The 25,881-nt window shown below is 46.3% G+C and overlaps 1 protein-coding gene across 2 annotated transcripts in view; it reads right to left on the reverse strand.

The window, feature by feature from the left end:
• Nucleotides 1-634: 634 nt before the first annotated feature.
• Nucleotides 635-25,881, reverse strand: part of RAB22A (RAB22A, member RAS oncogene family) — a 45,970-nt gene continuing 20,723 nt past the window's right edge. Inside the window, exons 3-7 of one of the 2 annotated variants that reach the window (XM_068987232.1) lie at nt 14,922-15,003; nt 6,622-6,693; nt 6,423-6,529; nt 5,765-5,874; nt 635-1,559 (exon numbers count right to left, since the gene is read on the reverse strand). In XM_068987232.1, the coding sequence (XP_068843333.1) occupies nt 1,462-1,559; nt 5,765-5,874; nt 6,423-6,529; nt 6,622-6,693; nt 14,922-15,003 (469 nt within the window). In that variant the 3' untranslated portion in view covers nt 635-1,461. Of the gene's footprint in view, nt 1,560-5,267; nt 5,309-5,764; nt 5,875-6,422; nt 6,530-6,621; nt 6,694-14,921; nt 15,004-25,881 lie in introns of those variants that run through there. The other variant, XM_068987233.1, reaches the window with a different exon arrangement.

The following is a 25,881-nucleotide window of genomic DNA, read 5'->3' on the forward strand; positions in this document are numbered from 1 at the left end:
TCATTTCCTATTTAATCTTGTAAATTTCCTTCCCTTACAATACTCAGGTTGGAAGGGTGCCAGATTAGACCAGGAACAAATTTTCACCAACTTCACTTCAGTGCTTTATTTTTAGATTATATTAAAAAGCTCATTAGGCTCCCTGAGGGGAAAGAGTGCTAACCACTAAGAGAGGCAGGGGAAAATAAGGGAGAGACGCGGAATTGTTAACAGGAGAAGAAGCGCTCTCCAAACAGTTGGTCTGAGGCTGCTGTGAAAGCTAGCAGCAGCTTTATTTCCAAGACCAGGTAAATGACATGGGCTCAGGAGCTTGGTCTTGTACCCCGAGGCTAGGAGGGACTCGTCAGGCTTCTCCAAGTGGCATCTGTCTGCACGGTGGCTTCCAGATGGGACTGCAGGGGAGGGGTGGTGGGAGGGAAGGCAGACAAACCCTTGACAACCTAGAGCCACATGCTCTATGCTTCTGCACCACATAAAATGTGCTTCAAGGAACTTCCCGTGCACGAACTGAGAAATGGGGGGCGCGCGCCAGGCCGGTGCAAGAGTAAATGGAGTGGTAAACGAAACATAGAATTTATTAATGTATTTACATAATTTATAATCTGTAAGCAGTGGTCTCATAAATATATGACTACAACTTTACATGTGCTGAGCAAGCGGCAGATAACTGTTTCCCCCACCAAGACAACTCGGTTAAATAAAAAATGGACAGCATTTATTCCACTTTCTGGGCTTCCTCTCTTCCTTTGGAAAACATGGCTAGTCAGTTTAAACTGAATCTGCAATTCAACATGTTCCAGGCAGCCTCTCTACCACCACCATCTTGATCATCAGAGCTTACCTAAAAAGGTGCCAGTGACGTGCCTGGGGACACGCGTGCGACAGGGTCCTGGGCTGCTGCGCCCAGTGGAAAGTGCGTCAGAGACGGCAGGAGTGGGTGCCTCTCCGTCAGCCCCGGAAACCACCCACGTTAGCTTCAGACGATCGTAACTGCCATCTCTCCACGGTGGTAACTGCACACATTCTAAATGCTACCACTCCCTCTAACAGTGGCAATGGGAAACCAAGGGAAGGAATGTCTCCACAAGGCCGTTTTTTTTCCCCTCAAGAACCACGAAAGTGCTAATTTTCCCTTTACAAATGTGACATAGAATCTCGACTACAAAGCTACTCAATGATCTCATTCTACCATCCACACAACTGTACATTCCTTCTCAGCAAGATCAGGAGCCAACGATGCAGTCCCTGTGTACAGAGATTCTTTACAGGACGGAAGTCCACAGACTGACGTATTATTGCTGCAGTCTCCCAAGAGGAGACGAAACCGGTCAATTCCTGTGAATCCTTGTTGCCCGAAGAAGATCCAAGACTGGCAGGTGATCCCCGGAGGCGGGGCCCAGCCCTCCCGAGACCTGTCAGGACCACCTACTTCATCAGGAAGCCCGGGGGGCCGAGGCCCGGTCAGCAGCAGCTCCGCCTTGGCTCCGAAGGCTGTCTGCGGAGTTTGAAGCCCTTTCCGCCAGAAGGTGGGCTAGCGTCAGTGGATGGAATTCTTCGACCTAAACCAAGAGGACAGGAGGGAGGGCAGTGAGCATTCACTTTCTCAGGCTTCATTCTCATACATGACCATTCTACACCTGCAGTTTGACAGGTCTCACTAAAATTAAAAGAAGGTAATAAATCTCTAACTTTGGAAGGTGTTTACATGTACAGAAGAGCTGCAAAGGTGACATGCAGCACTGCTGGGTCCCCTCACCCAGCCTCCCCCGGTTTTGGGACTTCATGGGATAACTGTGGGATTCGGCAAAAATGAAGAACTTGACACTGGAACATCACTATTCACCCAACTCCAGACTTTCTGTTGCCATCAGTTTTCCCACTAATATCCTGTCCTTTTTTTTGGTCCCAGGGTCCAAAGAGGAGTATCACCTGGCATTTAGTACACATTTTTTAAATGTGTAAAAAAGATTTAACATGTTAAAAAAAAACTGCATCAGAACGTTCCTGTCCTGTCTTGTAGCAGAGGCCACCTTCCAGAGAGGTGTGCGCAGACGTGCATGGAACACACACGCACCCATCCCTGTTCTTAAAACCCAGGCAGGAGCACAGACTCTTCTCATGTCATGCATCTGGGCACTGCTCAAGCAGAGTTCATCTACAAGGCTCTGTGATGCTGAGTCTGTGGATGTCCTGCCATTGATCCCCAATTCACAGATAGTTAGCTTGTTTCCAGTATTCTGATGTCTTTAACAGCAATGCAAAGACTATCTTGGTATAGGATAAATGGACTGGCTGGGAAGAGCTGGGTCATGCAGTTCCACTCCTGGGTGTTCGTCTGAGACAGACACTGCACTCCCAGGGTCTATCCAGCACAAATGCAGGAAGGACGTGCAATTTAAATTTTGACAGATGCTGCCAAATTGCTCTCTGAAGAGGCTGCACCACTTTATTCTCCTACCAACAGTGCATGAGAATGAATGGGTTTCACTTTACTGCTTTGTGAAGCATAGTGTCAGTTTCGAGAGAAGCCTTAAATCACCCAGTCACCCACACTCCCTGATAACTTCAGGGCTGCTCCCGGTACAAGAAGCAGTTCCTAACTCTGTCTAGCACCTTGGACGCTCACATTAGTCTGGAGCCAGAAGCCCATTATCCCGCGTTTGCTCAGGCAGCGATCTCCTCACCCCTTGAATGGGGCCCCATGCTCTTGGAGGAAAGCAGCATGCCTCTGGCTCTATGTTCCCAGTGTCCATTCAGCACACCACCTGGTGCTGAGGTACTTTGAAACCATGGGATGAACTGACACCCACGTTTGGCATTAACGAGGCAGAACAGCAATCTGCCAACTCCCAGGTCCTCAGGTGCCTAGACTGGAGCCTCCAGCATGTCCAGCAGCCTGCAAACTGGGGGGTGGGGTGGGGGAGAGGGCAGTACATAGCATGGTGCCTACGAGGCGAGGAAGCACCCCTAGTAAGTCCTACAAGCACTTTCAAATGCCTGCATGCACTGTTATGACCACAACACAAATTTATTTAAAAGTTCTACTGACTCTTGTCATCATTTATTTCTCAATAAATGAATGCTGAAAACACAGCTGGTATTTCAGAGACATCTCTGAAATACTTTTAGAAGAAAGCAGAGGAGAACACCTTCGTGACCTGGGAATAGGGAAGGATTTCTTAAGCAGGAGCTAAATGCAAGAGAAAGTAAGGACAAAGTGGATACAATTAAGATTTAAAGCTCCAGTTCACGGAAGGAATTGATCCAAAAATGAAAGTCAAGGCGCAGAGTAGAGCTTTCCAATAGACATAATCAACAATGGACTCACAGCCAAAATAAACTATAAACATGAAGACAAAGGCAGATAAATCCAACAGGAATACAGGCAAAACTACACAGAAGAGGCTATCTAAATATCATAAAAATGTAAACAAATGCTGGAAAGGTGCTTGACTTCATTCACTGTCCAAAGTGGTGGGTCACGACCCTGCCGGCCCTACATGGAGTGACTGGGGTTCTCAGATCCCACTGGTGTCCGTGTTGACGGGTGTGACCACCCTGAAGGCTGCTGGGCAGTAAACCTGTACTCAATGTGCGCATACCTGATGACTCGGCAAATCTTCTCCTGGGTGTAAACAGACCCCTAACAAAAAGTGTCCACGTCGTGCACACACTGGACATGAAGCAGAATGCTCACAGAGGTTCTATTTGTCATAGCTTGAAACTGGGGACAACTACCAGATGCCTATCCACATGGCGGGTAACTGCCCTGTGGAGGTGGCCCGTCCTGACACACACTCCACCGCGATGACAATGTGTCACATGCTCATGGGGACCTATCTACCAGATGTGATGTAGAGTCAAACACACCAGACACACGTAAGCAAACCCAGTTCGTTTTAAAAAGCATAAAGTCTAAAAACAGGTAAAACAAGAAGAGCTGGTGGTCAGGATGGGGGTTCCCTGTGGGAGGGGGAGGAGTGAGGTTCACATGTGTGCTGACCCAGGAGGCTACTCAGTCCATGAACACCCCTGGAGCATTATACTTCTGATGGGAGCACTCTGCAGCATGTATATTAGACTCCGATAAAAAGCCAGCAAATCCAGGCCCCACGCTAACTCGATTTTACAATGCCCAGTAAATAATAAACTCAATTTACATCTAAGTTTTTCTAATCTTTTGGAACAAACATTTTTTTTTTTTTAATTCTTCACAGTTAAAATCAGTATGTACAGGCTAGTTTTTATATAGGAATTTTCACTGTTGGTAGACTTCACTACCTTCCTATTCTTAATATTGCTATAGAACACTTTACAAAAACAGTGATAATTATGATACCACATACCTAGATATTTTAGCTTGAACTAAACTGTGAAAAATTCCCGACTACCTTTACACACTGCCTTTTAGGAATGCATCTGAGTAACTGCTATTTACAATCTAGGAAGACGATAAATATTGTTGCTATTTAATGTTGGAAGGAAGGGGCTGGACTAGAGCTCACACACCAGTGTCTACCAGCTGTTCCAGGTGGCAGATGGGCCCAGCAGGCCTGCATGGTACTCTGAAAATATTTAAGTGGCCAGATTTAAGAAGTGTGACATGTTACATAAATTTCAGATCTCTGAACAAACTAAAAACATCAAAAATTAAAAATAAAACCAAAAGTAACCCCAGTAATGGGGTGGCCAGGTAGCCAGGGGCCTACCTGCCACTGTTGTCCACTTGCTGGAGCCGGGCCTGCATGGCCAGCTGTCAGGGTCACCAGGGCTTCCTGCAGCCCCCAGGTCCTGGTGCCCCTAGGTCTGCTTCCCTGGGGGCCGTCCCAGCCTGGCCCTGCTTGCCCTTCCTCTACATGCTGGCCAAGCGCCCTTCCACTTTCAGATCTCCCCAAAGGATAGATCTCAGTGTGGCTTTCTCCTATCCTTCTTGTGCAAGTCTGACCTGTTCAGTTAACACGAACCTTAGGGCTCTGCACATCTGCTGTGTCAGGGTCTGGCTCCAATAGTGCCTCCTCAGAGAAGCCTTCCCTGACCATCTGCAGAAACTCTTTCCTTTCAGACTATCTTATGTACTTTGTATTTCTGCTCATCATCAGAAAGGGTCTCGCTTCCCTGTGTGCTGTCTCTCCCCCAGTGGACTGCAGAGGCCGCCCCGTCACGCTTGCTGCTGTCTCCCCCGAGTCTGAAACAGGTCTCAGTGAACAGTCTGATGAATTGGAATGAAATGAATGAACAGATACGATCCATGGATGGTCCCAGAGGTATGTGGCAGACTCTCCCATTGAGTGTCATCACTGTAACATTTCTGAAAAGGGAAAGAGGAGGGGAGGGGAAGAGTGTCTCAACCTCTCACTGGCAAGAGCCTCATATTAATTTCTGAGGACTTTCTTACGGGGGAATTACACACACAGTCCATGTCCCTTTTTTTATCTTATTCACGCTCCATGACTTTGGATGACTAACTGAAACACATTTAAAGAGAGAGAGGATGATGACAGCTTCCAGGACCCCAAGGCCTTGCACATTACTGATTCAGGAGCAACACTCCTCCTAGAAAGAAGGGCCAGTCGTCAGGCAGCAGCTCTCCAGCAATTACGGCCCAATATGAAAACCCGTCATCACTCTTCAATTCTCAAATCTCATTCCACTGAGAACACCACCAGTCTAGACTGCTCTGTGTAGGGAGGAAACTCCCCCTGACCAGATAAAGCTGCATTAAGCTGCTCCGCACAGAAGAAATGCATGAGGTAGGGATACTCACTAATTTCTATAAAGAGTTCATTTATGTTTATCGCATTCTTCGCACTTGTCTCTACGAAGACTGCATGGATGGAGTCGGCGTAGTCCTTGGCATCTCTCTCCATGACCTCTCTGGAAAACAATAAACTGTAGATCACAAACTCTACCTGTCAGGAGCTTAATGTGATCCCCATCTACCCAGTAATTAACCAGATTTATGATGATCAGAATGGAACCTGGAACCACTATCAATGCGTCTAATGGAACAGTCAGAGAATCACCATGGTTTCTCCCCTCCCCCCTCCCCCACTAGAGCCCTTGCTTGGAAGATCATGGAAGTGGTCCAGAGAAACTGCCAATCGATGTGCTTTCCTTAAAATATCCTTTCCCCATTTGAGTACCCTGTGCTACGGGAGCTGAGGCTACATCAATCTCAGATCATGTTCAAGTGTGCTGCAACTGACGTTTAAATAAATTACACACCTGTCTTGATACATAATCTAATGAGCTCCAAGTGTCTGAACTCTTAATTTTAGTTTGAAACTTCAGGACCCCAACCAAACAACAAAAAGGAATTTTTCAATGTTAGAGACAGAACAGAAACTAGATTCTTCTACTGGATAGTGCTCTGTCAGAAGAACACACAATCAGCACTGGTATCTCCTGCACTAATAACTTACCTTACATCGATAAGATCACACTTATTTCCTGCAATGGCAACTACAATATTGGGTGGGCCGTGCTGCCGAAGCTCTTTTACCCAATTCTTTAATGTTGAAAATGTCTCCTGTAACACAAAGGAGGAAAGCAACTGGAGACTGAAGCGACCTAAACAGAGTTTTCAGAACAGTCTCAAGAAGATGGTATGTCAGGTCTTACTTCTTTCGTGATGTCGTAAACAATTATAGCTGCAGCCGAGCCTCGGTAGTACATTGGCGCTAAGGCACGAAACTGCAGAGAAGAGGGAAAAATAAACAACAAAATCGGGAAAACTGGTTAAATATGCTTCTTACTCGACTTTGAAGCCCATTATCCCCACACAAAAGGTAATCTTTCTCTTAAGCCAAGAAAGATGACATGGTGCTTTAAAGCAAATGAACCAGTAATTACCAAAGGCAAAAACTTCAAATCTAACACTGAAATGCCACTCAGAAGGTAGTTTAGAATACAGTTTTATGGGAATTAAATATGTGCTATAAACAATTGTTTCAGCTGAAAAGGCTAATTGAACTCAATGTTATAATTTCCAAATTTATTTGTTCAGTAGTCCTTTAAACTTTGGCTCCCCAAACTAACAAGGAGATAAAAATAATGCTGTAAATAGTTCTCCAGAGAAGTGCCTGCATTTGGGTGTCATAAAGATAACCTGGAATCTAAATGCTGACTGTGCTACAGAAATGAGTATACATTTACATTCATGACCTGGATGAGCCTGTAACTCGCTTTTTTGATATCGTCCACATACGTGGCAATTCCCCAAAGCGGGTACATATCTCATTCCATTTACATGCATTTAACTCTGTGTACAGGGCTTCTTCCCACCAATCACCCTCCAGCTCTCCCCTTCCCCTCAACACAATAGGGAAGAGAAGGAAGGACAATCTAAATAGTGAGGCTGATTTAGCGGGCCATTTGTTTTGATAGGGTGTGAGATGGAAAATGGGATGTGCCCACCCCAGTCAACCCTGGTTTCTGGGCATGTGTGTGTATTGGTCAAGCCTCCCGCTCAGTGAATGTGAGGTCAGTGTACGAGACAAGACACTGACTTGTGCTTGATCTTTGTCGTATCCCGACTTTGAAACCTGACCCCTACACGTGATGTGAGAGGTACTACGGGACTCCCCTCCTGCTCTCTGTTCTGCGGCTTCCCTCCAAAACACAGGAAGACACCATTATCAGAAGTGAGTACCTAAGAACTGTTTAGGTGCAGGGCAATGTCAAAATAAATGCCAGCCTCAAACACCCATCCAGGTTCAGTTCAGTTCAGTCGCTCAGTTGTGTCCAACTCTTTGTGACCCCATGAACCACAGTATGCCAGGCCTCCCTGTCCATCACCAACTCCCGGAATCTACCCAAACCCATGTCCATCGAGTTGGTGATACCATCCAGGTTAAGCGTTACTAGTCTCAGGGGGAAAGATCCCTGCCTCTGGGGTCAGAGTCGGAAAACTTCCAATAAAATGTTAAGTTTTAGAGAGAGAAAAAAACAATAAAACTTGTAAGAAACTAAGGAAACCAGATGATTAGGTGGGAAAGACTCTGAATTGCCCTCCCTGGGATGACAGTCAGAGAAGCACACAGATGGCGCAAAGGCTATGGTACTAGCTTTCACTTTTGATGCATTATCCCAGCAACTTCCTTTACAAGGTTGTTGGATTTTGTGTGCGTGTGGTATTTAAATTTGTAAAGTAAGATTCATTTAGAGAAGTGTAAAGATTTTAAGGCTGATAAAAGGTCTTAATTTTGATAAAATGACAAGTGTGTATGTATACGTTCATCCTGTCCCATCCCAAGATAGAAAATGTCTTTATCAACACAAAAAGTTCCCCAGTGCTACTCTTTTTATACCCCTTCTTTGTTCTCGATGGTAACCTTTCTCTTCAAGTCTATTCATTGATATAAAAACTACAGTTTTCTCTTGCTTATGGTCTGCATAGAATATCCACTTCCATTCTCTTTATTTTCACATGATGTCTAGGTTTCTATGTAAGGTAATCCCTTCTATAACCAGCATATTGTTTGATTTTGACTTTTGATCCAATCTGAAAACCTTTGTCTTTTAAGTGGAATATTTAGTTCCTTTACACTTAATGTACTTCCTGATATATTTGTTTTTTTACTGATATTAGGACTACCATTTTGCTATTTGCTTTATATTTTGTTACATTAAAACAAAATAAAGCCCTGTTCTTCCTTTCCTCCCTTCTTTTGCATTAACTATTTTTTACTATTTACTTTTAATGTATTCATTAGTCCATTGGTTTTTTAGTTATACCTCCCTGTATTACTCTCTTAAGTGGTTGCTCTCGTAACTACAATATATGTCTCTCATAGCTGACTTAGATTTTAAAATGCACCACCTTATGTGAAAGATCAGAACCATGCAAGATTTCTTATCCCACTGTCCTTTGTGCTGCTGTCAAATATTTTAAATCCATATGATAACACATAATTCAATATTATAATTTTTACATTAAATAACCAATAATTTCTTTTTAATAAAAAGAAAAATCCCCAGATTTTTATATTAACCATTCCGAGTGCTTCTTGTTCCTTCCTTGGATCTCAATTACTTAGGCTAGAGGTGGTGCATCCCCTCTAGCCTAAGAACCTTTCTGAGGCCGCTGCTGCTAAATCCTCTCTGCTTTTCTTCTTCTAAACATGTCATGACTTTGACTTCATATCTGAAAGATAATTTTGGTAAGTGGATGATTCTGACTCTCTAAAATGGCTCCACTGCCTTCTGGCCTCCACTGACAGTGGAAGGCTAGTCCTCTTTCTTAGTGTGTCCTGCATGTGCCTATGATATCACCTCTGGCTGCTTTCAAGATTTTCCTCTTTAACTTTGATTTTTAGCAATTTGACTATGATAGACATAGATTTCTTGATATCTATGAGTCTGCTAAACTTTTGGATTTGTGAGTTAATTCCACCAAAATATGGAAAAATTTTAGCCACTGTTTCTCAAAACATCTTTTCTTTCTGTCCCCCCACATTTTTTTTCTTTTTAACAACTCCGGGTCTCCAGTCACACATATGTTTGATCATTTGAATTTGTCCCTAGGGTACCATGTTCCTATATTTCTACTCTCTGTTCTTCTGACTGGTTAATTTGTCACTTATCTGGTGGATTTTTCATTTTAGGTCTTACAGTTTTCAGTTTTAGCATTTTCATTTATCAGCTGCCATTTTGTGGGAGACTCCCCATCTGTAGTTACATATTTAAAATATCTGGTTTCCGTTATCTTCTCTGAAGTGTTAAAACACTGGCTTATCATGCTAAGATGGTTTTACACATGGTTAGGGTGGGTCTATGTGGGTCTCTACTCCTAAGACATGGCCCTCTGGCAGTTTCTGGGGGACCCTAGGGTACTGATTAAGCCTTACATAACAGGCAGGACTGGACTCTAAACTCTGCTTACTCTCACAAGCAGCAGCAGGATCTCTGCTCAGTCCTGTCACCTCTCCAGCTGTTGGTTTCTGTTGAGTCCCTTACTGTCGCTCCCATGCTTTCATAATTTGAGGGTTGAGCAAAGCCAGGAAAGGGATTTATAAGCTGATTTTCAGGGCTTCCTGCCTTGCGGGATTCATCTTTTCTGGGATGTGCCTCCTCTTTTCCCAGCTGCTCTAGCAACCTTAACCTCTGCCCTCAAATACAAAGACAGTGCCCCACTTGAGTTCTAGCTACCCTGTGCTGCATGGTCGTGGGTGTGCCCTCTGGGGGAAAAGCCATGAAAACATGAGTCTCATTTGATGTCATTCCCCTTTTAGTCCCTGACTGTATCTGGTGGCTCCACAGGACCTTCAGAGAATTGTTTTTTAATGCTTTGCCCAGTGTTTATATGTAACTGTTATCTGTGTGAGGGTTAGCCTGTTACAAGCTACTCCTCCATGACTGACATTGAAACTTTCTATATACTGTACTTGTGGTATAAAAAAAGAAGGCAGCAGCTTACAAAGAGACTCAAAGGATGTGAGCATGGTTCTGCTCCCAATCAGGCCCTAGATCAGGGGCTGGCCAGCTTTTTCTGGGAGAGGCCAGTGGTAAACACGTTAGGCTTTGTGGATCATGTGATCTGTTGCCACAACTCCTCAACTCTACCATGGAAGCAAGAGAGCAGCCACAGACAGCAAGTTAACCAATAAGCACGGCTGTGCTCTGAAAAAACAGGAAGTAAGCTGGATCTGGCCTGAGAGCCACAGTGTGGACCTTGGTCATAGATGTTAAGCGATGTGTACACATTTTCCTGATTTCAAACTTGAGTCTATCCCTTATGTGACTCCTGTGACAACTCCAAGTCTTCCTGGCGCTCTGACCTTTAGAAATGGTCATCAGGAGAAACCACATTAGGATTCAGAGATATAAATCTTCAAGACTGGCTGCAGTGTCTATTAGACTTCGGTTAAGAAGCTTTTTTTTACATGATCACATGCAAATGGCAAGTATTTGAACTACTGCTGCTACAATTATGGAGCACTTCTGACATGGATGTGAGGTGCATGTTTGCGCAGCAGCTAGGTCTGTCACTATGCTTCTGGAGGAGACCTTGTTGGTGAAGGAAGACTGGTGAGAAAAGATCATTTAAAATGAATTCATTTAGGGATGAAAAGGTCTGAAAAGGCTCTGTCTTGAGAAAAAAAATTATGAAAACAAGTTTCATTTTATCTGATATTAGAAAAAACTTTGGTTTATTATTGCAACCAGTTTCTTGAATGAACACTGAGTCCAAGTTGACTGATAACTGGACCATGATTCTTCTGATAGAACCATGTTGTTCTTGTTCAGTCACTAAGTCATGTCCGACTCTCTGCAACCCCATGAACTGCAGCACACCAAGCTCCCCTGAACCATATGCTGGCACAATATGGTATCTATTTTTCATTTTGTGTTTGCCTTTCCTAGTCCTGTCATAGAAAGGGAACTTTTACAAAGTATGTGAGGACTCCCATCGGTTTTCTCTAGGCCTTCTGATACACAAATCATTATCTTCTGGGGCACTTATGCCATCATTTTGATCAGTAGCTTTCTCTTCACTTAATTTAACAAGCTCCCTACCATCAATGGCTTTGTATAACATCTGCGGAATTCTCCAAATCACTTTCACTGACTTAATGAAATTACTTTGCAATCAGTTGTGACTGGACCATCAAGGATAATCCATCTGTGAAGACGTGAGGGTCAAATGGGAAGGATGTTCGAATGGTCAGTTCATCATGAATGGCTGCATCTTAGGATGACTTCTGATTCCATGATAAATCTCATTACAGAGAACTGAATAACAAACACATAGATGTCAGAAATGCCTAATTTGAGGCGTGCGCTACTCACATGACAAAAGTAGGGGGAGGATCTGGGCCTGTTTCCCTGTGCCAGAGTAGGGCTTGCAATTAAATGATATAAATCCACGGGTATCAGTGCTGAGCATCAGGGGCTGAGCACACAGATGTGAGGACAGGCCCTGCCCCCAAGGAGCTAACAGAAGATAAACAGGCAAGGAGACGAGGAACAACCTGGGGGTTGTAGGCAATCCCAAGGATGCTTCAGGATATAAAGAAATACTCTGAAGAGTCTACCTGCTAACTAAGCTACCTGATACCGGAGCACCAGGTCAGGCCCCGTGCTGGGCCCTGGGAACATAACCCCGTGGGCCCAGTTCTCAGTTTCTCGTCTGTGGGGAGAGCCTGTCGGGAGAGGTTGTGGGCAAGTATCTACTTACAACTTGGAATGAGGGTCCTGAGGGAAATGAATAGAGCACAGTGATGTACGACGAGCTGGGGTGGTGCTGAGGGGCCAAGGGACGAGGGGAACGGGGAGGGTGCGGCACTGAAGCTGGGAAGGAAAGGCTGCTAAGGAGCCAGACAGCCATGCTCTGCGTGAAGGGAGACAGCCTTCTGGTGCAAGGAATACTATATGTGAAGGCCGACTTTGGTGCGTCTGAGGAAGTGAACGGAGGCCCTGGGCTGGAACTCAGCAGGTGACAGGAGGCTGGACCGGAGGCCCTGAGGGCTCTGCACACCCCTGGACAGGGTGCGGCTCCCAGGAGAGGGGCAGCCGGCAGTTACTGAGGAGGTGAGCAGGAGGGTAACAGGGTCTGATTCAGGTTTTCACAAGGGAACCCTAGTCCTGTGAGGACAACGGACACAGGGTGACGGGGCTGGGAGGAGGAAAGGTGGGGAGAGCAGTGACCAGGAGAGAGGGCTCTTGGGTGAGAGTGAGAGGTGGCAGGCCGCTGACAGCGGGCACAGGGAGAAGTGAGTAGACTCAGAAGCTGCAGCTGTCAGGACAGCTAACGGGGAGGGAGCACCTCCAGACTCACGCGTGAACGAGGCGGGCCTGTGGCAAACTGAGGAAGGCAGGGGTGGTGGGGAAAGCCCCCTCAAGGCGACATGGGATGAGAGTTTTGAAGGCTGAACATGCGTTCTCCAGGCTAACACCGGGAGGGAGGGTGGTCCAAGTAGAGGGAATGACGGGACGTGGGTGTGAAAGCAGGCACTGGCCTGGTGACGGCAGATCTGAAAGGTTTGGTTGGTCTTGGAGGATGAACTGGTGGGAGGAGGTGACGATGGAGAGTCTGGCGGAGGCTGGCACCATCCAGGCCCAAAAGGCTGTTGTCTGGGACAAACAAGCAGGAAAGGCTCACAGAGGCGCCCTGGAGGATTTTCATTGCATTTCAAACAGTCTCTGATTCGCTGTTGATGTTGAGCTCTTCTTAAACCCTATGATTTGGCAACGATCAGCTGGAGCGGCGGCGCACGGCCAGCGTCCCTCTCCTGACAGTCTCCACGGCACGGGGCTCTGCTGGGCAGGCCTCCCGGGCCTGGCTGCCTCATCTGTATTCCCAGCGCAAGCCCTTGGCTGGCTCAGTGATCGAGCTCCAGGTAGGGGTGAGGGACATTTGCATCTCAGAGCAATGACTCCTGGTGCAGAATCAATTAGAGGTGGGGAAACAAGAGGCAGGCAGACCAGCTAATTACAAAACTTAACAGAATCCTGCTATCATGGCAACAGCAAGAGAGACGCATAAACCCTCGTGTTATTCTTTTTTTACGTTCTGAGAAAAAAAAAGAGATGTTATACGTCACTGTGGCTATGAGGACAGGCTCTGATTCAAGGCATAATGGAATCTATATGACAGTAGGATGCTTTATGATGAGGGCTTTGCTGTCTCATTAAATATATGGGAGGGGTAACTGAGATGTGGGATTCACTGAAAGGGTACATATATTACTGGTATGAAAAGCCATGAGTTTGTGTCTAATAGGCTGGATGCCAGAGCTATGTCTGCGGACATACTCAGGGAGGCTCTGTGGGAGGCGGCCCTTCTGAAAGATGGGCGAGTGATGCTTGGCCAAGGCCCACCCACCTCAGAACACATGGCCCAGACAACGCAGGAGCAGTGGGGACTGGAGACCAAGCAGACACATCTCGGATGAGGGAGCGGACATAAGGTGTGACATCCAGTGGTTTAACAAAATAACACAAAACAAAAGAAACCAAACAGAGCGAACTTGAGACATGAAATCTGTACAAATGTGCGATGTCTACATCCAGGACAACAGTAACGGCTTGTTGTGTTTTCCTCCATTTGTCTGTGATGACGCTTGTCGGGTTTTACACCATTCGAAGCATCTACGCTGTCTCAGATAAGACTGTGAGGACAGACTATTTCTCCTGATTACTTCCGCTATACTTTTAAGAGCTTTAAGATAGCACAGTGCATCCATCACATGTTCTGTTTTGATAACACTGTTTGAAAACAAAATTAAACAGGAGCTGAATAATAGGGCAGCTGCCAGACACACCTCAACAGGGAACTCAACACAGGGAAAAATGGGGCAGCAGCAGCAGCCAGACCCTTCCCCACCTTCCCGTCCCGTCCCATTTGGGTGGGCTTTGTCAAATGTTCTGCACCGCGGTACCATGGCCCTCGCCCCACTTCTGGCCCAGGCCCTCCCGAGGCAGACAGCCATCCAGGACACCTTTATCATTAGGTGTTTCTTAAGCACTATTGCATGGCACTGTGTTAGCTCATCCATTTCACTTAAAGTCTCAAACCTTATATGCTGTTAAAGTTCCCTCTTTAGCTCTTAAAAGGCGGCTATGAGATGTGCTTCACTCTCGCTTCCTACCACTAATTCTTTTATATCTCTGCTCTTGAGGATGGAGCCCCCAAATTACACACCGTGCTCTGAGCGGGGTTTCATCAGGCCTGTTAGTCAGAATTTACTTGAAGACACTAAAATGTATAAAAATGCCCTCAGTGCCCATGAGCACTTTCTCCATCCGTGGACTTCGTGGTTCCAACTGAGAAGGAAAGGGCTGGCCGCACAAATGGGAATGTGTGTGTCTCTGGTGCAGAGAAGGGAAGTGAGTGACGTGAAGTGATGGGACCCAGCAGTTGCACTGGTGCTTTCATCTGGGCCTCAGAAAAACACACAGTAATGTAAAGAGTGACTTACTCGTTCTTGTCCAGCTGTGTCCCAGATGAGGAATTTATGTAGTTCATTTTGGTACTGGACAGTCTTGGTCATAAAAGATGCCCTACAAAGAGAGACCTAAACGATCAGAACACAGTTATTTAAAGGATGTCACCAGCCCCAGCTGGAAACATCGCTTAGACTCCACAATTCTCACACTGCTGCTCCACACTACATTCTGACTGTGGTCCGCTTGGGAGTACTGATGAGACACTCAGATGCTGGCTGCATGCTCTAAGACGGAAGGGTTCTTTGGCTTGTGGCTGCCTAAGCTTCACATCAAAAGAACCATGAGATAATTTGATAATCCAGACATTAGCCTCCCTTGTAATATATTCAAGCTGTTCTTTAGAAAGATGGCACCATGGGAAAACTTTCGTGCAAACCTGTGTGTCCAGGAAATGAGTGCACTAGTAATGAGCAGGAGGTCATTTGGCTTTGTCCTTAGCCCATTCCTAAACCAAAGGATCATGTGAAGAGCTAGAGTTAGACCAGGGTTAATAAAACTAAAATGCCAACAAGAAGCAGGAAGACTCCCAATCACCACTTCTGTGTTTCAGTAACAGATGGGCCCCCCACTGGTTGTCCTGCTGGGCCACGTAGGGCCTTGGGGCCACCCCAGTCCTGGGTGGAGAAGGAATGCTCCTGTGCAGGTCTTCCTGCTCTCTGTGAGGGACTGCTCCATGCAGGGGCTTCTGAAGGCAGGGCCAGGGGCTTGTGCTTTTGGGAGAACCTGTGAGGAGCTGTGGAACACATGCCTAGACCCTCTGGAGGCTCCTGGCCGAAGATTCTAGAGGCCTGTCCCAGGCCAGCACTAGCTCCAATGCTACCTTTTACCCTCCCAACCCACCAGAAAGCTCCCTGCTGGGAAGTCCTTTGTCTCCCAGCCTCCTCCGGGCTTCCCAGTCTGGCTAAAGAACCCAGAGATGATTATGTCTTCTTTCCCACTGAACAAACCTTCCGGGGCTGAGGGTCAAGCTGTGCTCTTGGAATCACACCCTCATCATCCTAATCAGGACAATGAACTCAATGGCTAGACATTTTCACATATTCTAAATCTGAAATATTTTTGAAGACATTCAAGTAGCAGTTACATAATTTTCAAGAAAGTGCAAGCTGAAATCGATAGAATGACTTTCTGAAGCATTACTGAGCTTACGTAAGTATCAGAATCCTTAGTTTTAAAAACTTTTTACACTTGCCATGGTTAAATCAGAATGTGCACCAGGCCTTCTCACTTTAAGGAAGATCTAAGCCTTCACACGGACCACAGCCTTGTCTAACTCAATGAAACTAAGCCATGCCCTGTGGGGCTAACCTAGACAGGTGGGTCATGGTGGAAAGGTCTGACAGAATGTGGTCCACTGGAGAAGGGAAAGGCAAACCACATCAGTATTCTTGCCTTGAGAACCCCATGAACAGTATAAAAAGGCAAAATGATAGGATACTGAAAGAGGAACTCCCCAGGTCGGTAGGTGCCCAATATGCTACTCGAGACCAGTGGAGAAATAACTCCAGAAAGAATGAAGGGATGGAGCCAAAGCAAAAACAATACCCAGTTGTGGATGTGACTGGTGATAGAAGCAAGATCCAATGCTGTAAAGAGCAATATTGCATAGGAACCTGGAATGTCAGGTCCATGAATCAAGGCAAATTGGCAGTGGTCAAACAAGAGATGGCAAGAGTGAACATTGACATTCTAGGAATCAGCAAACTAAAATGGACTGGAATGGGTGAATTTAACTCAGATGACCATTATATCTACTACTGTGGGCAGGAATCCCTTAGAAGAAATGGAGTAGCCATCATGGCCAACAAAAGAGTCCGAAATGCAGTACTTGGATGCAATCTCAAAAACGACAGAATGATCTCTGTTTGTTTCCAAGGCAAACCATTCAATATCACAGTAATCCAAGTCTATGCCCCACCCAGTAACGCTGAAGAAGCTGAAGGTGAATGGTTCTATGAAGACCTACAAGACCTTTTAGAACTAACACCCCCAAAAGATGTCCTTTTCATTAGAGGGGACTGGAATGCAAAAGTAGGAAGTCAAGAAACACCTGGAGTAACAGGCAAATATGGCCTTGGAATACAGAATGAAGCAGGGCAAAGGCTAATAGAGTTTTGCCAAGAGAATGCACTGGTCATAGCAAACACCCTCTTCCAACAACACAAGAGAAGACTCTACACATGGACATCACCAGATGGTCAACACCGAAATCAGACTGATTATATTCTTTGCAGCCAAAGATAGAGAAGCTCTATACAATCAGCAAAAACAAAACTGGGAGCTGACTGTGGCTCAGATCATGAACTCCTTATGGCCAAATTCAGACTTAAATTGAAGAAAGTAGGGAAAACCACTAGACCATTCAGGTATGACCTAAATCAAATCCCTTATGATTATACAGTGGAAGTGAGAAATAGATTTAAGGGCCTAGATCTGATAGATAGAGTGCCTGATGAACTATGGACTGAGGTTCGTGACATTGTACAGGAGACAGGGATCAAGACCATCCCCATGGAAAAGAAATGCAAAAAAGCTAAATGGCTGTCTGGGGAGGCTTTACAAATAGCTGTTAAAAGAAGAGAAGCAAAAAGCAAAGGAAAAAAGGAAAGATATAAGCATCTGAATGCAGAGTTCCAAAGAACAGCAAGAAGAGATAAGAAAGCCTTCTTCAGCGATCAATGCAAAGAAACAGAGGAAAACAACAGAATGGAAAAGACTAGAGATCTCTTCTTCAAGAAAATTAGAGACACCAAGGGAACATTTCATGCAAAGATGGGCTCGATAAAGGACAGAAATGGTATGGACCTAACAGAAGCAGAAGATATTAAGAAGACGTGGCAAGAATACACGGAAGAACTGTACAAAAAAGATCTTCATGACCAAGATAATCACGATGGTGTGATCACTCACCTAGAGCCAGACATCCTGGAATGTGAAGTCAAGTGGGCCTTAGGAAGCATCACTACAAACAAAGCTAGTGGAGGTGATGGAATTCCAGTAGAGCTATTTCAAATCCTGAAAGATGATGCTGTGAAAGTGCTGCACTCAATATGCCAGCAAATTTGGAAAACTCAGCAGTGGCCACAGGACTGGAAAAGGTCAGTTTTCATTCCAGTTTCAAAGAAAGGCAATGCCAAAGGATGTTCAAACTACTGCACAATTGCACTCATCTCACATGCTAGTAAAGTAATGCTCAAAATTCTCCAAGCCAGGCTTCAACAATACGTGAACTGTGAACTTCCAGATGTTCAAGTTGGATTTAGAGAAGGCAGAGGAACCAGAGATCAAATTGCCAACATCCGCTGGATCATGGAAAAAGCAAGAGAGTTCCAGAAAAACCTCTATTTCTGCTTTATTGACTATGCCAAAGCCTTTGACTGTGTGGATCACAATAAATTGTGGAAAACTCTGGAAAAGATGGGAATACCAGACCACCTGACCTGCCTCTTGAGAAACCTATATCCAGGTCAGGAAGCAACAGTTAGAACTGAACATGGAGCAACAGACTGGTTCCAAATAGGAAAAGGAGTATGTCAAGGCTGTATATTGTCACCCTGCTTATTTAACTTATATGCAGAGTACATCATGAGAAATGCAGGGCTGGAAGAAGCACAAGCTGGAATCAAGATTGCTGGGAGAAATATCAATAACCTCAGATATGCAGATGACACCACCCTTATGGCAGAAAGTGAAGCAAAAAGCCTCTTGATGAAAGTGAAAGAGGAGAGTGAAAAAGTTGGCTTAAAGCTCAACATTCAGAAAACGAAGATCATGGCATCTGGTCCCATCACTTCATGGGAAATAGATGGAGAAACAGTGGAAACAGTGGCTGACTTTATTTTGGGGGGCTCCAAAATCACTGTAGATGGTGACTGCAGCCATGAAATTAAAAGACGTTTACTCCTTGGAAGAAAAGTTATAACCAACCTAGATAGCATATTAAAAAACAGAGACATTACTTTGCCAACAAAGGTCCATCTAGTCAAGGCTATGGTTTTTCCAGTGGTCATGTATGGATGTGAGAGTTGGACTGTGAAGAAAGCTGAGCGCCAAAGAATTGATGCTTTTGAACTGTGGTGTTAGAGAAGACTCTTGAGAGTCCCTTGGACTGCAAGGAGATCCAACCAGTCCATTCTAAAGGAGATCAGTCCTGGGTGTTCACTGGAAGGACTGATGCTAAAGCTGAAACTCCAATATTTTGGCTACCTCATGCTAAGAGCTGACTCATTGGAAAAGACTGATGCTGGGAGAGATTGGGGGCAGGAGGAGAAGGGGATGACAGAGGATGAGATGACTGGATGGCATCACCGACTTGATCGACATGAGTTTGAGTAAACTCCGGGAGTTGGTTATGGACAGGGAGGCCTGGCGTGCTGCGATTCATGGGGTCGCAAAGAGTTGGACACGACTGAGCGACTGAACTGAATTGAAGCCTTCAAAAAGCCTTAGTTATTGTGAAGATGAAATGATATGATATAGTGAAAATGCTCTGCAAATTATAAAGTAGTGTCTCTAAACAAGGTATTATTATTGTTATTATTACTATTTAAAGGCAGCACCAGGAAATGTCTTAGTTTAGACTTTGCTATATTAGTCCTAAGAGGTTGCAACTCAGTCCTCCATCAATTATAGCTGTGCTGTCAGAGGTACAACAGGCACCGGGCCTTTAAACGGAGCCAGAGCATCCAACATGCCCAAACTAACTGCTCAAAGGACAAGAGGAGAAATATGCTTCAAGGAGAGAAAAGCTGAGAAAGTTACACGCAATGTTAAAAGTGTTTCGCTACTGGGATCAGAATTCACTGAGGTCCAAACTACCTGCCAACCATCTCCCTTTTACTGAGAGTATAGATTCATGACTCAGACAAGAGAAGACAGACAAAACAGCAGCTGCTATGTAATGTAAGGATGTTATGAGACTAAACCCAACTTCCGGTCTGTGACCTTAGACCATCCATCCCCTTCTCTCCTGTGGATGCTCTGAACAAAACTCCTTTACAACTCCTTGTTATGCCTCCACATCTATTGGTCTCTTGTCCTTGCACTGCCAGTGTCACTGGCCAAACTGCCAATTTTTAGGGGTCTTATCTGTCCTTCTGTCTTAACCACTCAGGACAGCCTCTCTCCCTGGTTATTCTGCACACAGATGGAGTGGCTGTCTCACTGGAGGAAAGTCCCCAAGCCATGAGGACTGGTGTAGGGATGATCCTACGTTAGCTGGGCCTATCCCAGGCCTCTCACTTCACCCAGCAACAACCCCACAACCCTATGACTGACTATTTTCCAGCCCCCGGTCACTGCCTGCCACCCTTGTTCCCAGGAAGCAGCTTGTTTCTTCCTTCTCAGAGAAGACAGAGGTTATACGCCCAAGCTCCCCAACATGGTCCCCAGTCAACCCTTCCACTTGACCATGCACTCATTTCATTCACACCAGCTGTAATCCCCACTTTTCTGATTCTGCTTGTCTTTATTCACCTATCACCTCTGCCCTGACCATGAGCCCAGCACAACCTGCCTAGGCCACTGCAGACATCAAGCCGGCCTCCTTCCCCCAGACTTGAATCCTTCTAATTGTTCGTGCTTCTGACTTCATGATGATGGTTCCTTTTCCATGAATGCTTTTCCCTCTGGCCAAACGCTCCTCAGGCTTTAGGTCTGAGCTCAACTGCCGACAGTCACAGAAATGTGTGTGGTCCACCTAAGCCAGGTGGCTTCGCATCTCAACTTCACCCTGCAACACACACCATTCCATTTTGTCCTCGGAGTGTCTGCCACAAGGCCTGTACAATGTCTGCCTGGCTTATTTGTCTATTTTTAAATTTATCTGTTCAGTGCCAGGAAGTATGGAGCTTGCGGTTCACATCTTCCTCTGTAACAGGGGCATATTCCTCACCTCCCCACTGGCTACCCTGGAATTCTGCAAAACATCTACTATGTTGCTATAAGCCACCTGGCCTTCCATGATGTCCACAGTTCCAGGGAGTCTCAGCCAAGCGCTCCCCAGAGCACACAGTGAGAAGTACTTTTGAAGCGCAGAGAGAGCTGAGATTAGAGGTGACTCGGGGGGCTCTTGAGCCAGGAGTGTGGCCTCTAGGGGGTGGGGTGGGGTGCCACCAGCAGGGCTGACCACGCCCAGGGACGTCCTCACGACCTGCTCCCGCTCAGCTGTTAGGCCAATTGCTGTGCATCAGCCAGGCATCTTGCCAGAGATGGGTTCCTGGAACCCTGCTAAGGAAGCAGCTGCGATGCTGGACGGGGCCCAGCGGAGGTGGTGGTGATGGGACGACCACACCCCTCCTCCCCGTGCCCCCGAAGCCTCTCACTCCAACAGGCATCTCTGTGGATTTCTGAGAACCAGAGGTCTTGGCCTGTCACACCAGCAAGGACCACTTCCTCCCGGTCGGCACTTGGATTTGGCTGGACTGATCTAGAGTGATGACGCTGGGGCTCAGGGTGGGCATGGGGCGCAGGGACGCACTAGGCAGAAGGCCTCCTGCATGGCCCTCGCTTCAGGGTTTCATCTGTGGAGGACGTGCTCTCCTGAATCTGACTGACTGCAGCTCTGCTCCACCGTCGGGACACTTCATCCCTGTCCCCACACTAAAGGCAGTGAAGACAGGGCTTAATTCTACGCCACCCTCACCGCAGTCTGTCTCCAGTTCTGAGTTCTCAATCAGAACGTGGTGTCGGCCTTCCATGCAAACGTTGGTCTGCAGCTCTTCTTTGTTACTTCCATCCACTCTGAGAGAATTGTCTGGCTCTCCATTTCATATTTAATCTACACTTGAACTTTAGTCCCTGAGGTAAATTCATAAATTGGACCCTCATCTTCAAGCGGGATCACTACAATTTCTCCCTCCCAGCATCACTCCATCCCAGGATCATTCCTTTAATGTTCAAGTTCAATGACACGGATGGTAGGATAAGTTCATATCTGGCATCCTGAAAAACAGGCAATGGCTTCCTGCCATCCAAATGACACATTTTTATTTTCCAGCCTGCCACTTACTTGTATGATACCCTTATTTTTCACTACTACACCATCTCTCTTCACTCTGCCTAGGCAGATCTTATTACCTCTTTAATCTAAAATCCCTAGTAGTATTATTTCCTAAAGCTAGGCTGCCTTTCATAAACTTCTCCATTTTTCCAGACATTCCACGTCACCACAATCTTTGGTGGGAGCATGAGTTCCCAATGGAAGTACTTGCTACAAGGGGTTTTAAAAACACCTTTCCTTTACCTGCAGTGGACTCGCTGGGCTCCTTCAAAACACAGGTGTGCCCTGCCTCACAGTCCAGTACCTCTGAGCCCTTTCTTGGAATGATACACAGATGTTGTCATCCTCATAATGGTGAAAGCGAAAGGTGCTCAGACGTGTGCCACTCTTTGCGACTCTATGGACTCAACAGTCCATGAGATTCTCCAGGCCAGAATACTGCAGTGGGTAGCCGTTCCCTTCTCTAGGGGATCTTCCCAACCCAGGGATTGAACCCAAGTCTCCTGCATTACAGGTGGATTCTTTACCAGCTAAGCCACCAGGGAAACCCCCTCATAACGGTACGTGGTGCCTTTTAATGAGTGTCCATAACTTCAGCTCTGTATGCAGGTTCCAGAATCTCATGTACCTTTAAACTCTACCATTTCTCAGACTCATGAGATCTAAGGGCTGATGTGCCATTTCGTACCACCCTGCAGAGGGCCCCCTCCTAGGCGGCTCTGCCCACCTGCACCAGAGCTGTGGGTGCACATGAGATGGCTGAATCTGCAGGCTCATTCATGGGTCACCCTGAGCAAATTCTCCAGGACCTTCTACATTGTTGTCATTCTACGACTGTTTGTGAAAATATTTAAACTCAATGAAGACATTACTCTAAACCTAAAGATAGTTAAATTTAATAATGAAGAGTTTAGCATCTCTTTTCCTAAGTTTGTTAAGAATAACTTAACCCAATAGGAAAACCGTTTCAATCACATACAGTAAAATCAACAGTAACAGGGAAGGAATGAGCTGCCCCGTTTGAGTGGTCATCATGGTGAGTGCTCTTCTCGTCCATCATACATGTGGCCCCACTGAGTGAGTCCATGTGAGCCTCTGGGGTGGATCTGATTCGTCAGCACCAGTTTGCAGACAAGCGTGGAGGGGATGGAGGAGGACAGCAGTGCAGCTAGGACCCTCATCAGGCAAGACCTTGAGCCTGGTCTTGGAACCACAGCACCACAGGACTGTAGTGCGCTGGGGGACAGGGGGGTGACTCCCTCAAACACATGCCTCCTCTTGTTGAGCAGGAACTTGAGGCGGCGACCTCACCCCCATCCTCAGGAGGCTCACAGGTAAAGCCACACTTGAGTCCCTAGGGGAGCGGCGACTCCAGGTGTGGGAGGCTGGATGACCGCCCCGCCCCACCCCCCACTCCCACCCTAGAGGATGGCCACATTCCAACCCTAGAACCTGTGAAAATGTTACTTCCCACTGCAAAAGGGTCCTTACAGATACAATTAGGTTAAAAATCTCATGTTGGGGTAAGGATCCTGGATTAATCAGACGGTCCAACATAATCACAACAGTCCTTAGAAGGAGACCAGAAGTTGGAGCCAGAGATGGTGATGTAACATGGAGTAGAGAGCAGGGCTGTGTGCCCTGAAGATGGGTGAAGGGCATCTTCCAGGGTGCTGCTCCCTTCCCCTGTGTTGTGAGGAGCTCTCTTGCACTGGAGCTTGTTCTTCAGAGGGTGCTGGGCCTGAAGTGACCAGGGGCCCAGCACCTGGCCTGGTTTCAGGGCCCTGGCATGGGAGGAGGAGAGCCATGCCCTGCTTCTTCCCCCAGCCTTCTGATCTGTTACTATTCTGCACTCTTAACACCTAACAATAAACACTGCCCATGCCGACAGAGGCTGGACGACAGGACGCCCCTGGAAGTTGGAGGTCAAGGAAGCCAGTTCCCTCCTCACAGCCTCAGGGTAACCAGCTCTGTCAAGACCCTGGCTTTAGCCAGAGAAACTGATTTTGGACTTCCAGAACTATAAGATGATAAATTTGCTATATTTTGTGACAGCAGCAAATGGAAACTACTACACCAAGGAGGACTTCATGAACCCAGAAGTTTAAGGGGGGTGCCTGCCCAGCAACAAGACCTGAGAGGGGGTGGGGACACATTCTACAAGAGAAAAAGCAGGAAGAGAAGCAGAGAATGACGAAAATGTGCAAGAAGAATGCCAGTGGTTCTGCAGAGTGAGCCTGGTGAGGCAGGGCTGGGGTGGTAACCACATGAAAGGCTCTGGGAAGGGTGGGGGCAGATGTGGGGTGAAGGTCGGCAAGACGCTGCACTTCACACTGATGAGCCTCGGCTCCGTGAGGCCCTGTTTCCTGTTCATCAGGATCTCCCAAAGGCCAGGACGTCACCATCACCATTTCTGCCACACTCGTGCTCCTGTGCTATTACTTACTGCTGAATGGTGTGAAAAGGTTCATTCTTCTATTGTTTTTTAACTTAAACTTGTCTGAGCATTAATACTGGTAAAATTAAAATCCCACAGGATTCAGGGACTAGTTTTGTATTTTCTAATACACAATGAAATACTTCACAGTATAAATTTAAAACTTCCACCTGTGCACTGTGTGGAGTTATCTGAAGGGTGACGTTCTGGGAGAGACAGCTGAGAGTGCAAGGAGCCCCAAGGGGAGGAAGGGATGGTGTCATCAGATCTATTTGAAAGCTGAATTCTGGAAGCGCACAATAGGCCTCTGGTCCTTCAGCCAGATACCAAGCCCTTAATAATCCATGGGTGAGTGAGATGGATAGCTATTTTTAAGGACCTTATGGGGCAGAAGTGGAGATGGAATTCTAGGCAAAACCCAGGGAAACTGAGTATTGCTGAGTGCTCAAACAAGACGGAGGGAAAACGAGGTGAGCTCCGAGGCCATGAGAGGGTCCTGCAGAAAGATGGGGTTGGCTCGATGGGTGTGAAGGGACACCATGAGGCTGACCCCCTAAAGCCACAAGGTGTGGGCTGCTGAGAGGGACAGTTCTAAGAAGTCTGAGGCAGGCTTCTGCTGGCTCAGGCAGCAGTGTGTGAGATGAGCTATTCAGGTACTTCCAAACTGTACTCTGCACCTTGATTTTCAGAACAGGCAACATGCTCACGGGCTTCATGACCCACAGCGCACAGAGCGGGTGCACTGGACTGAACTCTCCCGCATACCCCCCTCTCCAGCCACTCAACTCCTCGCCCTGGAAACTATCTCATCTGCTTCTCAGGTCGCCTTTCCAATACACCCATGGTTTACACAGTATATGTACATGCAGTTTCCCCTGCAACCTTCTTTATTAACACAGATGGTAGAACATAAAACACACTTTTGATTCTTTCACCCTGTGCTACAACCTAGGAGGTCATCCAATGTAAGCACAGGAAGTTCTCTCAAGCTGGCCTTTCCCCCTGTATCACATTTTATCGAGTGATTATACTATAAATTATATAATCAGATCCCTGCTAATCAACAGTGCTGCAATTACTAACCTTGGCCAGTTACTGCCCTTGTTGTCTAAAACTTACGTGACTAAGTTTATCTGAAAGATAAAGTCCTAGAAGTAGAATTTCTGGGCAAGGATATGAGGCAACAGCATTCTCACTAAGCATGCAAGCTTTTTAGACAGATTACCCACTCTGTGTGTAATTACTCTCTAAAGCAAGATACAGAACATTTCCCTAAGCCCAGAAAGTTTCCTTATGCCCATTTCTAGCTAAGTCTCATACCTACCTCAGGCAAACCATTTTTGACCTCTACTTCACAGATGAGTTTTGATTGGCCTTTGGTTTCCTATAAATGGACCACCAGGGAAGTCCTCTCCTGACCTGACTTTAAATATAAATTTCACTAGATGAGCTTCATGGCTAACTGGATGCAGTGGAGGAAGGATCAGTAAATGCG

Source organism: Capricornis sumatraensis, chromosome 15, assembly GCF_032405125.1.
Source record: "Capricornis sumatraensis isolate serow.1 chromosome 15, serow.2, whole genome shotgun sequence".
NCBI lineage: Eukaryota > Metazoa > Chordata > Mammalia > Artiodactyla > Bovidae > Capricornis > Capricornis sumatraensis.